At 38.8% G+C, this 14281-nt stretch overlaps 1 protein-coding gene across 2 annotated transcripts in view; it reads left to right on the top strand.

The window, feature by feature from the left end:
* LOC111233446 (diacylglycerol kinase delta-like) overlaps positions 1–14070 on the top strand; it is a 70460-nt gene extending 56390 nt beyond the window's left edge. Inside the window, exons 17-30 of one of the 2 annotated variants that reach the window (XM_022761262.1) lie at positions 109–280; positions 399–497; positions 764–848; positions 950–1057; positions 2195–2291; positions 2447–2554; positions 2672–2785; positions 3469–3603; positions 4321–4484; positions 5951–6056; positions 7200–7289; positions 8069–8182; positions 8365–8479; positions 9076–14070. In XM_022761262.1, coding sequence (XP_022616983.1) covers positions 109–280; positions 399–497; positions 764–848; positions 950–1057; positions 2195–2291; positions 2447–2554; positions 2672–2785; positions 3469–3603; positions 4321–4484; positions 5951–6056; positions 7200–7289; positions 8069–8182; positions 8365–8479; positions 9076–9128 — 1560 coding nt within the window. In that variant the 3' untranslated portion in view covers positions 9129–14070. Of the gene's footprint in view, positions 1–108; positions 281–368; positions 498–763; positions 849–949; positions 1058–2194; positions 2292–2446; positions 2555–2671; positions 2786–3468; positions 3604–4320; positions 4485–5950; positions 6057–7199; positions 7290–8068; positions 8183–8364; positions 8480–9075 lie in introns of both variants that reach the window. The other variant, XM_022761261.1, reaches the window with a different exon arrangement.
* Positions 14071–14281: the final 211 nt, after the last annotated feature.

The raw sequence follows: 14281 nt of genomic DNA, 5'->3' as shown, positions 1-14281 counted from the left end.
CTTAACGGGACAAAAAGGTCGCTTAACAGGATTATACCAGAGGATATTTTACAGATATTGTTCTGCAGTGAAGAAGAAGACATTTTCCCTTTATCTACCTTCATTCAGGTGGTGCCAGCAGGTTCAGTGCCCAGCCAGGAGAGCGGAGGCTCCAGCCCCGGTGAAAGTGGCGGTGAGTCGGGTTCAGAGGGCAAAACATACCGGTCCAAGGAGCAGCTGATGCTCAGGGCCAACAGCCTGAAGAAAGCCCTGAGGCAGATCATCGAACAGGCTGAGAAAGGTAAGAGGAAAGCTGTTTGACCTTGGTGTCATTTTATATAAAGCATCAAATCGGGCTTATTTCGTTAACATGATTGTGCTGTGGGAAGATCACCGATCATTCGCCGTCATCATTTCAGTGGTGGACGAACAGAACCGACACACACAGGTCCAGAGGATGTCGTCCTCGTCCTCCATCAAAAGAGAAAACAGTGAGGAGCTGAAGGATGCTGAGCCACGTAAGTGTCGCTTTCATTCACTCTCAGCAGGGATGTGAAGTGAAGGGACAAAATCCAAAATGCTATTTGTACATTTTGGGAAAAACGATGTCGGTATATTAAAAACTCAAACCTCTGTATTTTGTCAGAAAAGGTTTGAAGATTGAAGAATAACCCGTAGAGAACAACAAACTGTTTTTGTTTTTGGGCATTTTATAAGACATTTGTTACATCAGTACAATTTTCAATTGGAAGACATTTCACTTACCCATCATGCCTCATTCCAGGTCCAGGAGGTTTAAGTCCCATCTCGCCCATCGTCCTGGAGAAACCAGAGAGCCTCAACACCGTCACCTTCAACGAGGACTCTGTGTAAGTCTGTGTGTACACTCATCTGTTTCCTATGTGTTTCTGCTCCTCTATTAACGCTCTATGATGTTCGAATGAATAATCCTTATTGTACGTATCTGCAGACAATGTTCAGAGAAGTGTGTGATGAACAACTACTTCGGCATCGGCCTGGACGCCAAGATTTCCCTGGAGTTCAACAACAAGAGAGATGAGCACCCCAAGAAATGCAGGTACGAAGACACACACACACACACACACACACACAGAAGAAAATTACAATCTGTACACTGAGAAGTTGTTTAATTTTGTGACTCAACAACTCTCGTAAGAAGGAATACCTAATATTAATGCCTGTTTGGTTTTCTTCACCTAAGATCAGCATAGTTAGAAAACACATTTAACACATATTTATCTCCTCTGTTCATATTTATCTCAGTACGGCAGTTTCTGTTTGACTTAAATCTGTTTAAATATATATATAACGAATCAGCCCATAACATTCCCAATAATGCTGGTGATGTTTGAAGCTTGTTGAGTGTGTAAAATGAAGAGAGCAGACTGCTGGTAACTAGTGATGCTTTGGTAATAAATGGATAGAAGAGAGTAAATAACATTTAAAGGCAACGCAGAGCAAGTTTACAACAAGCCCTAAAAGGCATTAAGACGACATATAAGAATGACACAAGACGATATGAAAAAGGACAGAACATAGAAGATAAAAAATAATATAAAAGACATATTTAACAGGAGAATAAAGGAAGTGAGATTTGAATAAAATGACAGATATTGGAGAAAGAGTGATGACTGAAAACGAAGCTTGTTTAGTCAGAAGAAATCACCCCAGACATCTCAGTGTTACGTGACTCACTCAACAGTTTAATCATCAGCACAAAAGATTAACAACCGTGTTACGATAAATCTGGTTCTCTGATGTAAAAAAGAAAAGAGAGAGAGAGTCTAAGGTACGAGCTTTGTGTTCATACAATTTCTGAATTAATGAGACAATTATAGCATTGTGTTTTGTTTCTCCATGGCAACAGTGCCTGAGGCTTATGGGTATTGTAATATTTAGATCTATCCATTATGATTGTAGCAAAAACCTGTATCGTTACAAGTTGGTACATTATCTGGGAGACTCTTATGTTTCTGTGTTAAGTAAAAATTAAAGATGTTTATTTCATATAAAGAAAACACTGAAAGAGTCAGCAGCACCTCCTACTCATTCAACTTCATGTCCATACACTGTCACCAGCTGCAGTGACTCAGCTCCACCTTATTTATTGATGTTGTTCTCTGATCCATAAAGTTTTAATCTAATGAAACAAAAACAGCGTTGACTGGTTCCTCCCTCCCGTCTCCTCCTGCAGCAGTCGCACCAAAAACATGATGTGGTACGGGGTTCTGGGAACCAAAGAGCTGGTCCAGAAGACGTACAAGAACCTGGAGCAGAGAGTTCAGCTGGAGGTGAGAGACACACACACACACACACACACACACACTGATTTCTCTGAACAAATGAGGAACAGAATGTAGCTGCTTGTGTTGTGGGAAACAAATAGCTATCAGCTGTTTTCCTCTCACATCCTGAACGTATTTTTTTTCTAACTTCCTGTCTTCAGTGTGACGGCGTTCCCATGTCTCTGCCGAGTCTGCAGGGCTTGGCTGTGCTCAACATCCCCAGTTATGCAGGTGGTATCAACTTCTGGGGAGGGACCAAGGAGGACAATGTAAGTGTACAGGAGATTGATCCACACATTTAAAATAAAAACAAAAAACCTGCCATCGAGCACATTGGAAGTGATGTGGCTGATGTTCTTCGCTCTCATCTTTCACGTTACGTTCAGAACTTCGGGGCTCCGTCGTTTGACGATAAGAAGTTGGAGGTGGTGGCTGTGTTCGGCAGCATGCAGATGGCCGTGTCCCGAGTCATCAATCTGCAGCACCACCGCATTGCGCAGGTAACACCCACGTCCTCGCATACATACAGCTACAGTCGGGTTTTATTAAAACATTTCACAAGTTCCTCCCCCTCCTCGTGCAAAGAGACATTTGCATTTTGAGACTCACGTCTCTTTGCAACAAAAGCCTGAGTAAAAGAAATTATTTCAACATTGTTGGGTCTTATTTTTCATTTATTGACGTCTTAAAAAGCATTAAAATCAGAACCCGGAGAAGGTACTTGGATGCACCAGTTTTTATTTATTCTAAACTTGAAGTGAATGACAAACAATCGTTTCCCTTTCAGTCACAAAGACACGGTATGGGGACTGCAGTTTAACAGACATTGCGTTAAAGCAGAACGTCACAATGGGGAGACGGGAACTTGACAACTTAGAAAAAGGTTTCGGGGGAAGGAATAGAACAAATATATGTTGATTGATTGTGACGGACTGTGTTGCAAACCTCAGATAATCAGTTCTGTTGCTTTACTGGAAATAAGCTCCAGTGCACTTTGCTGACTCTGAGCCTGCAGAGGAGTCACATGGTTCAGATATACCAACTCTGAAATGTCCAACAGCAGAGGACATGGGAGGTCAAGCAGGGAATAGCTGTTTAAAAAAAAAAAAAAAAAAAGGACTCTATGAGAAAAAACAAGGCGTCTCATCTGACAAGTGCTGTTTTCCACTCTGCTGCGTCTCAGTGCCGTCAGGTGAAGATCACCATCCTGGGGGAGGAGGGGGTTCCCGTGCAGGTGGACGGAGAGGCTTGGATCCAGCCGCCCGGCATCGTCAAAATCATCCACAAGAACCGGGCACAGATGCTCACCAGAGACAGGGTAAAAAAACTGACACATGATTTTCACTATATATTCAATAAAAATTGATTTTTACAGCATAGAAATGTGTGTGTGGGAACTGTGTGTCACTACATTTCCATGTGCATATGTATAAGTCTGTTATATGCATATGAAAAACAACAGTCCTGGCTCAAAACACTCTTCCTTTCATAAATATTGCAGCTGAAAATCCACTCCCAGGCTCCAGCTCTCTGCCCGTGTTGTTGACTCTTTCTATTTTGGGGATTTCTAGAATCACACTTGAACCCGCTGTGTTTGTTCTCTCTCTTCACTCTGCTCAAACCTTTTGAGAGCTCTCCTGAGCCGAGCACATTTGGGCAGTTTGTTTCCATGGTTTCCCTCCTTAAGTACCACAGAGAGACAAGATGTAGGCTCACTGGTTTTATCCTCCTTAGAAGAGGCTTTTATTTACTCAAATAGTGACAGTACAGTTTCAGCCTTGAGATTATTGACAAGTTATTAAATAAAATTTGTACATTCCTTCATTCCATCAGATTTACAGATTAAAAAAGAGTTTTGTCTCTTATATCTCAGTCCAGATTTGTTTACTGGAAACTTTTCTACCTTGTTTATATGTCTACACAAATACACAAAATGTGAAGAACCACCTTGAACCTGTTTCATGTTGCCCTTGAATTTGGTTTCTCTAGCAAGTGACTCACACCTAAAACTAAGACCCTGTCTCTGTGCGTCCAGGCCTTTGAGAGCACGCTGAAGTCGTGGGAGGACAAGAGGAAGATCGACAGCTACCGTGCCACCAGGCCCCGCCTAAACTCCCAGCAGTCCATGGAGTACCTGACTGAGGAGGAGTGCGCTCAGGTTCAGCAGCTGGGCATGGTGGCCGACTCCCTCATCAACAAGTAAGAAGCTCGTCACGGTGAAGTTTGAAGTCTTGTTCAAAGAGGCAATCCTAACTGTGCCAAAACTTTTGCATGCAACTGTCTATCTACCATATATTTAATATATCGTAAATACTTTCATTTGATGTTAAGCTGTCGGTGAAACTCGATACTCCCTCTACATATTTCACAATAAAAGCCTACCAGAAAAGGGAGGGATTATGTGCTGGAATGCTCTTCTGTTGACGTTAGCTTAACACACAATGAAAGGAATGACAGAGTAGATGTGGTTGGAGTGTAATTACTGAATGAGAATAGTATTTTATTAAAAAAGAGAACCTAAATGCAGCTGAGTTTAGGTATGACATCACTCTGTTGTTACTGTCAATATATTTCAAACACATTAAAACAGGAGGAGATTAGAAAAAAGTGAGATGTTTTACTGAAATATTGTAAAATTATACAGTATATAAAATCCATTACAAGTGGAATAAAGAAAGAATGGGACTAAAGTTAGACAAAGGATCATTTAGTTGTTTTGTTCCAGCACCCAGGAAGTTATTTTGCATAAAGGCCTCTCTCTCATTAAAATCTATTTCAAATGCTTGGTATGAGGATTTACAGTAACTCACTTCTACTATTACAGTTGTACACACACAGTGTATTAAAGCAAACTTCCCCTTTGATGATCAGCATCTGAAGATGTCAAAAGGGAATTTTGCTCCACATTTTGGGATTATTTTATCCCACTGCAATCAGCTCGCTTATTTGCAAAGTTTTTCTCTGCTGCACTGATGAGTCATTTTATTTCTCTTTTTGAACACTTCCAAACCGTTTGTGTCCCTCTGAAGTCTTCTCAGCTCGTCGCAGCTTGTCTGCTTTTATTATGATCTTTTCAATCTTGTCTGCAAAACTAAATTCCCCTTTCAGGATGATAAATATTTTAATTACATGTGTAAACTTATCTCAGAAGTTGAAGAATAGTCATAAAGGGGTTTTTCTTGTGGTCGGGGAAAGTAAATGGAAAGAGATTTGATATGGGGAATTTGAGAGCACAATAAAAAGTATGCGTGGTGTAATTTCCACCCTTTGATATTTCATAAAAAAGACTCAATGTGGAGATGTTGGGAGATGTTATATAAATGATATGAGATGGATATATTTTTTTACCTTAAAGTGGTTTAGGTTTATCAGAATTTCTTCAAATTGACTTTATTAGTTGACATTACATCCCTGTTTTTATAATAAAGCTGTTGCAGTTGTGAAGTTTTGTCACAATTTTCAATAATTTTGGAGTTGAAATCCGAGCATCTACATCTACTGAACCAGCAGGAGGTACCGTAGACGGAGAAAGGAATCAGGCTTTTGTCCCATCAACAGGCAGAGATAACTAGTTGGAATAATCTCCATAATTATGCCCTTTCAGCTTGTTGAAATAATAATTATAGTGCTTTCAAGTCTATGATTTCCTCCTTCATCCTCCCCAGGATTCGCGAGGCAGCCAAGACCCACAAGCTGGTGGAGCAGGAGTTGGCTCACGCCGTCAACGCCACCGCCCTGGTGCTCACTGAGGCCAAACTGTCCAGCCCTGAGGTAAGACACTGAGGAGGAAAGGGGGACAGACGGGACAGACAAATGGGCTGATTTGACTGAGGAAATGGAGAATGCAGATTTTCAGCAGTACGCTTGTCAGTTTTTACAGGCAGTTCATTTTGTGGCCTGTTAATCTGAAATGCATCGGTGACATCACTTCAAGGACAGAGCAGGCTCTCCTGTCTGACGCTGTGGAGGCTCAAAGTGTTCAAAATTAAATGTAAAGGAGAAATATATAATATAACAATGAAATTTCTAACTATTATTAACTGTTATTTCATCCTACTGCTTTTCAATGTAACTCATTTTTTTCTGCAGGTTATTTTTATTTGCAATTTTTTTTATTTCCAAGGTGATTTTTATTTTCCCAGTCTGCTTTAATTTCACAACGTTGTTTTTCCCAGTCACCAGTTTTACAAAAAGTGTCAGTGTTAAATAAACAATTGTGGGACTGCCTGTTTTTGGGGCTGAATAAGCAGAGTCACATAACTGCCTCTCCTGTTTGTCTTGTTTGACAAGGACTTGGGTCGCTTAAGCAGCGAAAACAGTCGTTAGGAAAAAATGATGTGAAATAAAAACACTTTGGAAAAAAGAGAAAAAGACACAAAACATTTTATAGTAATGACGTACATTTAAAAAAAAAAGAGTTTATTTAATTGTTTCACAGTTTCATGGTTATATGTATCTTGTCTGTATATGATTATTCATTTCAGGACTTGGTTATCTTTGTCTTTGTTTGAAAATAAATTCACTGAGTTGCAGTATTTAGTCATCTTTCTTTGAACCGCAGAATCCAGTCTATTGAAAGGCCGGATATTCATGAAGTTTTTTTGTTTTGTTTTGTTTTTGTTGTTTTTGACATATTCTAAATTTTGGATATTTTTTTTTTTGTAAACTGTCACATCCAAAAGTTTGTGTTGTTGTTGTAAAATCATTGCTGCAATGTGTTGCACACTGACTGCAATAAATGAAGCAATAGAAAAAATACATAAGTAATTGTTCTGATGTTTTAATGATTTGCTTACTTGTACAGTGGACAGTGGTACATCATCTGAGTCCTTAGCTTTGGGCCATTTATTGTACATTTTGTTTTTGGACACTTTCACTTATATGATGAAAAATCCTCATTTTGTTCATTTCCAGTGTCTGAGTCGCAGCACAGCGGTGGAAATTGTCAACAGCAGCAAAGTTCTCCAGGCTGAGACCAAGATGCTGCTCGATGGAAAACTACTGGTACAGCTCTACAATTTCATCCACGTCTTCTCTGTTGTTTCCTTTGTTTCCATTGTCTATTCTCTCTCTCTCTCTCTCTCTCTCTCCATCTTTGCTGAAGCCATTCAAGCCTTGAAGTCTCACATTTCAGTTTCTGTTGTCTATTGTCTTTGGTTAGTTTTTGTTTGCTATAGCTTTGTTTACCCAGTAGGGAAATTTACATTTTTTTACCATTGGCACTTTGTGCAGAAGAGCAAATATAATGGCAACATTACTGCAAACCATGACATACTTTCCTGCTGCTGTTATGTGCTCTTCTTTTTCATCTTCCTCAGTTTTTAAATGTTTATGTGTTTTTACTCTTTTCAGACTTTAGTAATTGGGCTAAACGTTTACTGCTTTTATCTTCTGTGCTTCTTCAACACTGGATGTCATTTTGCTTCCCTAAACTTGACATGAGAGAGACAAGATTAAATGATTAGACACAGGGTGCATTAGCATAATATGCAAATTACCTTTAGTTTGAAAGAATTTGCAGTACGACTGTTGACAGATAATAAAAAGATGTTCACTGTTTACAAATCTGTCAACTTGCATATTATACGCAGGGTGTCAAAATGTACATCATCATCAGATTTGGTAAAAAATCATAGCAGATGTTAGCATTTTGCATTTTCAAATTTACAGCTGGAAGATCTTTTCAAAAATATTTCTCAATTGTTTATCTATTTATGCCTATAAACCTTTCAAGAACTTCGGACATTATTAAACCAAAACCCTTTCCTCCTCCTCCTCCTCAGTCGGAGTCTCCACAGGAAGAGGAGCTGCGGTCGACTCTGAACAGCCTCAGTGCCGAGCTCCACAAGCTGGACGACATCCACTGGATCTGTCCGCTCATGCAGTGCTCTGAGGAGGTGGGGAGACAAACTGCATGTCTCTGTTTGTGTATGTGTTTGAGAGAGAATCCACTGTATTATCACAGTCTATCCAACAACCAACACACTGCCAGTGTCACCTCTGCTGCTATGTCCTAACTGATAACAGCCCATCTGCCCTGACTTGAACTCAATTTCCACAATCTCTGCACCTTTCATAGGACTCGGTGAGAGGCAGCAGTAAGAGCAGCAGCAGTATGAAGCTGAAGATCATACCCAAGGTGAAGAAGGAAAGAGAGAAGCTCCACAAGCAGAAGTCCAACAGCTCTCTCTCAGGTAAAAGATCAGGACAGCATTGGATATGCAATCATGCTTCAAAGCCACAGTATGTTTGTCAGTGTTGGAATGGTACAAACAGAACCATATTAGTTCTCGTTGTCCAGAGAGGGAAACTATTTTTCAATTGTAGGAATGAACTGATCCAATTTGCTGGATCGGGATCATAGTGATTGATATTGGCTGTTTAGAGCATGACCTAGTGATCATGTGTTGTAATCATGTCAGCTGTCAGAAACTACTCAGTGTGTTGTGCAACCATGCAAGTTCAGCCGTAACTACAGCAGGATCGGGATTTTGCCCGATCCAGGCAGTTATTAACAGCTACATAGAGCCTAATCCATTTTTGATTATTTGTGTTGTTACAAACTCACTGAGTTTGACACTATAATCTAAAACAGGAAGTAATCTCGACGATCTCTGAAAGTGCACCTACTCTAAAAAAGGAAGTAGACAGCCATCTTGTTGTCATCTATTCATTTTGGAGAGACTTTGGCATCTTTTTTTTGGTATATTGGTAATATTTATCTATTTATCATTGTTAAGAAAGGAACACAGGCTGACATTTTTATTTCATTTTTCTCTCTGTCCTGCAGGAACTTGGGATATCAAAGGTGGGGCCAGTGATGCAGATTGCTCGGGCAATTGAAGTCATGCATGAGGTGCTTTATTACCACCCCAATTACCCTGCAAAGCAGAGGTGAGGAACACCCCACCTGTTCTCCTCCCCTCTAACCATGATGCCCAGTGGCTTGACAGAGATGTGAGGAAGAAAAGGAAAACCATCTTCCCAACTTTTATGCCATTTCCTCCCTGTTTTACTTCTTTGTTCTCTTTTTTTCGCAAACAGGGAGGAATTTTTTTTCTTGTTTTTATCTAGTTTTTTCTGAAGGGGCTTGGCTTTGCATCGCATCGCTTTACCATCGGCGTTGTGCTTTTGGTTCTGTTAACCTGCTTGAGCTAGGAAGTGGGCGTGGCTAGCAGCAAATCAAACAGTGGACAAGGGAGACGTGGAAGGTCGGCGTTCTCCTCGCAAACTTTTTTTTTTTTTTTTTTTTGACAAAGAAATGTGTTTACGTGGTGCTCTCCTTGCATGTCGAGTGCGGCCATCTTATTTTATATCTATTATTATAAGTTACGGTTGTTTAATTTTTTTCTCTCTAACTTTAATTGTTTTATTTCTGAACTTATCCTTTAGACTTTGATTTTTCTCGAGACTATCTAAGAGTATTTATTTGTTGTTGCTACTGCCATGAGAACTCCAACGGCAACAAATCAACAAAATGAACAAACTGAAACATCTCAACCTTATGTCTACTGAACTGGAGAATATCTTAAATGTTGCAAAAAATATACTGAGGAATGTACTTGTGTGGACTTGTATTAACCTGTGAATAATGATAATGTTAAACGATAAATCATATACTGTATGATTTCACAAAGGTTCTATTGTTGTGGTTCTAAAGTGGTTCTTAATAGGCTGTTGTGTGACTAATGTGGTCCAAGGCTATGCAGCCATGCTGCAAAAAATAATGTTCTTTATGATGAGTCATTTCATCTAGATTTCAGCCTCATGAAAAGATCCGTCTGTGGGATTTAAAGTACGGTACATCACTTAGTTGTTATCAAGGTCCAAAATGTTACTTGTGTGGGAGTCAAAAAATCTTATCCGACTGTGCTTTTTTTTTTTTTTTCCACTTCTTTTTTTGAGGATCATTTCAAGGTACAGCACTAGATGAAATGACTCAATAAGTTAAGGTATTTTTGGCAGTGTGTGGTGAGGGTGTTTTACAGAAGGAGGAAGCATCAAGGACACATTGACAAAACATTACAGCTACTCAGCATATTACTCCTACTTTGCCATACTTTTGATTGTATATGTAATATAAGAATAAGAGTCAGTGGACATTTGATTTTTGCCTTGTCTGTGGTTAAAAGCTATTATTATCATTACTGTTATTACAAATATATATATCTATTTTTTTGTATATCTTATTTTCCCAATGGTAATCTGTGAAGCTGTTCTAGCTTTGCTGCTTCCCCCTTTGAGAAACTCCTCGGCCACTGTGCATATAATTGAAGCCAATTAACGCTGTTCTGTGTGTCCCTGCATGCATACTTAGCCTTCCTTCGCCTCACAGTGCGGACTGAAGTTGCCTCATAACAGTGAATTTTAGCTCGTTTGTTCCAGCCAGTGGTATTTATGAGTATTTATTTTTAGTTTGTTTTAACCTGCTTCTCGGTCCAGGTTGTTGGGGTTTAACTGCAACAGACCACTGGAGACACATGTAACTGAAATGTTTAAACTTCACGAGAGTGTTTTGATTTACACCATTTCTTCCCACACAGTTCTCCAAGCAGATTACAACAAACTCAACTACTTCATATATCGGAATCTTAATTGCCCTAGCTACAGCTAAGACAAGTACGAGAATGTGCCACTGTTTTGACACAGCTAAAATACTGACGTTTACGAGTTCTAGAGACAATTTCTACCCAGGTTTTACAGTAATGATCCTTTATGGAATACACCAGTATTTGGGGAAATTCACTTATTTGCTGTATTACGTCAAGATGGACAAGAAGATATCTTTTTCATCTTTGTGCACTCAGTAAAGAGGTAGAAAGAGGAAGCTCCGAGATGTGATTAGCTTAGCAACAAATAAAAAATAAAACAAACAAACAAACAAACAAACAGAAAAAAACTGGAATAATTGGGAAACGTTTTCAAATTGGTTTTTGGATTTTCTTTTACTACAGGTCATAAAATGTGTATGTATATATATATATATATATACGGTAAAAAAGACAACTTTTTTGTTGGAAGGTACTTTTGATGAAGCTAGGCTAGCTGATTCCTTTGCTTTCAGTGCTTTGTCATAAGCTAGACTAAACAGGTCGAAGCTAACTGTGTACTGAACGGACAGAGATGAATTATAGATACTTCTATCTAGCGCTAACACAGCAAAAATGTGGATTATTGTCAGCATTATTTTAAAAGTTTTAATTGTTCAGCTGTAATGAAGTATTGTTTACCAGTCAAGACTAGACTTGAGTCAAATAGAAGCTACAAATGTTTGTAAGCTGTGCAGAGTGCTAATGGTGGAGTTCGTTCCATCATCTAACGGTCGGTATGAACTATGAAGAACCACAGAGAAGTATTTTGTTTTATACACAACTTGCCTAAAGTTGATTTGTCATGAGCAACTCCAACACTAACATATCAACATCATCACAAATACACTTTGACCTAGTTCTGGTCAAGATGGACAAAGTTATTTGGAGCTTTAAATTGAACATTACAACCAAGAGTGAGGCTGTAAACATGTAAAGGATCATTTCTGTGCTTCTTCCCATTCACTGAAAGGGTTGGTTCTTAATTTTCTCAGTTATTTACACGTTTATCGAACTAACCCGAGCTAAGTCTTGATAGGGCGGAGTTACTGTGAGGCGTTGTAGATGTTCAGATCTGGTAGGATTGTGTTACTGTATCCATAGTGTGCCAGCTATACGCTCTACACCTTAGAGGCTTTAGTAGTGTCGTGCCAAGTTTGTACTGAGTTCAGTGGGTTATGAGAAATGTGTGTGTGTGTGTGTGTGTGTGTGTGTAAGGGTGTGAGAATGTGTGAGCTAATTTGCGCTTCAGTTGCGAAAGTTGTTGTATGTCGTACATTTCAAAGTTTACTGTATCTTGCCTTGCACTTTACGAAGAAGCAAACTTAATGGGGGGAAAAAAGACATTTTTGTGTATGTGTGCGTGTGTTTAAGAGTTCGAGTGGTTAAGAGTGATTTGTTTTTTTAAATTGATTTAATGACACAATATTTTATTTATGAGAAATGTATACGGACAAAAGTGTGTTGATAAAATGTAATATATCTAACCAAACATAAAAGAATGATAAATATATTGAGATGTATACACAAATGTTTATTACATCAGTGGTTGTACAATTACTCTCACAGCAGCTTGAGACCTCCCATTTAACACCAATGTTCTTATATGTGATTAATGTGTCATTCCACTGCCACAGCACTGTCTTTGAAATGTCTTTCCAATGTTACACCAATTGGTATTGAAATAGTTTTCTTAAAAAAATTTACCAATGTTAAAGATATTCTAACCTTAAGCCAAAGTTCTAGAAATTCTCCAGTGTTATTACAGACTATTAACGAATCGTTTACACAGAAAAGATGTCATGTACAGCCTGTGTTTATTCAATATTTGGGTGAAATTTTTGTGTATTACTTTTGATCTGATTAGCGTTCGTTGTGCTGTAAATGAACACAAAGGTGTTTTGGGGAACACACCTTTGTGGAAGCCATTTTGGGATGAAAAACTAGTTGCCTATGTTTAATGGTCTTTTAACCAATGATTTCATAGTTTGTTTGGTTTGGTTTATTCCACTTTTTTTGTTCGTGTAATTTTTTTATTTATTTTTTTTTTCAAGCAGCAAAAATGGACTGAAACTCTTCCAAGGAGTTTCAGCTGAGTTGAGAAGCTGAGAAGAAAATTGACAGCTGAGAAATGATTCCAAACACTCTACCATGTTTGTGCAACAGTTTTCCATAAGACAACATTAGTGAATGCCCCCCCCCCCCCGATCTGAACAGCCTATATATCGAGACTGTGTGCGCAATGCTGGAAGCCAGACTAGATGTTGCACGACCTTGTACGTTGCGAGGTGTTTTATTGTGTTATCGTGTGCAGTGTGTAACAAAGACAAAGTCAGCGCAACCCTTTGGAGATTAAATGAATTATTGAAGTGTGAAGCTGGTGTCATGTGTTCATACTTAAAAACCTCAGGATACATTTAACTCTGTCTGTGATGTTAAGTCAATTTCAAGTGCTGATATTTTGCTTTTTGTTGCTTGTCACTTTTTGTTTACCTTGTGCATAGAGAGAATACTATATGTAAAGGCCTCAGTATGCTTCAAATGACCTTGGTTGCACCATGTGTCGTCTGACTGCATCTAATGGTGGAAGTGTTTAAAGTGGTTTTTGAATAGCCACATTCGAAGGTTGCCTCTTCAATTTCACTCAGTGTTTTTTTTTCTGCAGATTTTTGTAGTCTTGGCGTGATGAATTGCACATCCACCTTTTCAAACACTTCCAGATAGTCTCTCCTCTAAACCATTCTTGATTGTTCGACGTAGTTTACACTGTCAGAAAATAGGTTTCATACACTGTGAACCTTGATTTCTAATTTTGTCTTAAGGGGTTATCTTATGTGTGTAAGATTAGTATACTTGAAGCAGACTACTCGATGCTACATAGACCTTTTAAAACAGCAGTATCGCAGCAAGATGTTTTTATGCCTTGCTTCATTGTAGTGGTTTGGAATACTAACAATGGTATAAGCAATTTTACAAAATTACAACAAACTTATTATTTCTGATCTAATCCATACATACAAATGTATTACTGTATGAAATGCTTTGAAAATTTAACCTTTTTCAACACCAGGACTTACATGTACAGTAAACCCCTGCTAAAGGACTCTCCCCAAATCTCAGAAAACGCTGCAGCAGATTTACAAATAGGCGATGATAAACTTGACCCCACACTAGAAATGTACATGATTACGTTCTTGCCTGAAAACATATTCAAACTTTAAATAAAGTGACGTATTAACAGTCCCATGAATGAAATGTACAACCGCTTTTAGCCTGTTTTAAAATCCTGGCCAGTCTTCGCTGTTGCTGCCGGTTGGTGTGAGATGTATTCTGGCAGAGCCAGCCCAAGCCTTTATGGGGCCCTACGCAGAATTTGATTAGGCCAAGGGCATAGGTTTGGTCTCAACA

This window comes from Seriola dumerili, unplaced genomic scaffold (assembly GCF_002260705.1).
Source record: "Seriola dumerili isolate Sdu_G_001 unplaced genomic scaffold, Sdu_1.0 BDQW01000393.1, whole genome shotgun sequence".
Lineage (NCBI taxonomy): Eukaryota > Metazoa > Chordata > Actinopteri > Carangiformes > Carangidae > Seriola > Seriola dumerili.
The sequence above is the reverse complement of the archived record's forward strand: the minus strand, read 5'-3'. Positions and strand labels throughout refer to the sequence as shown.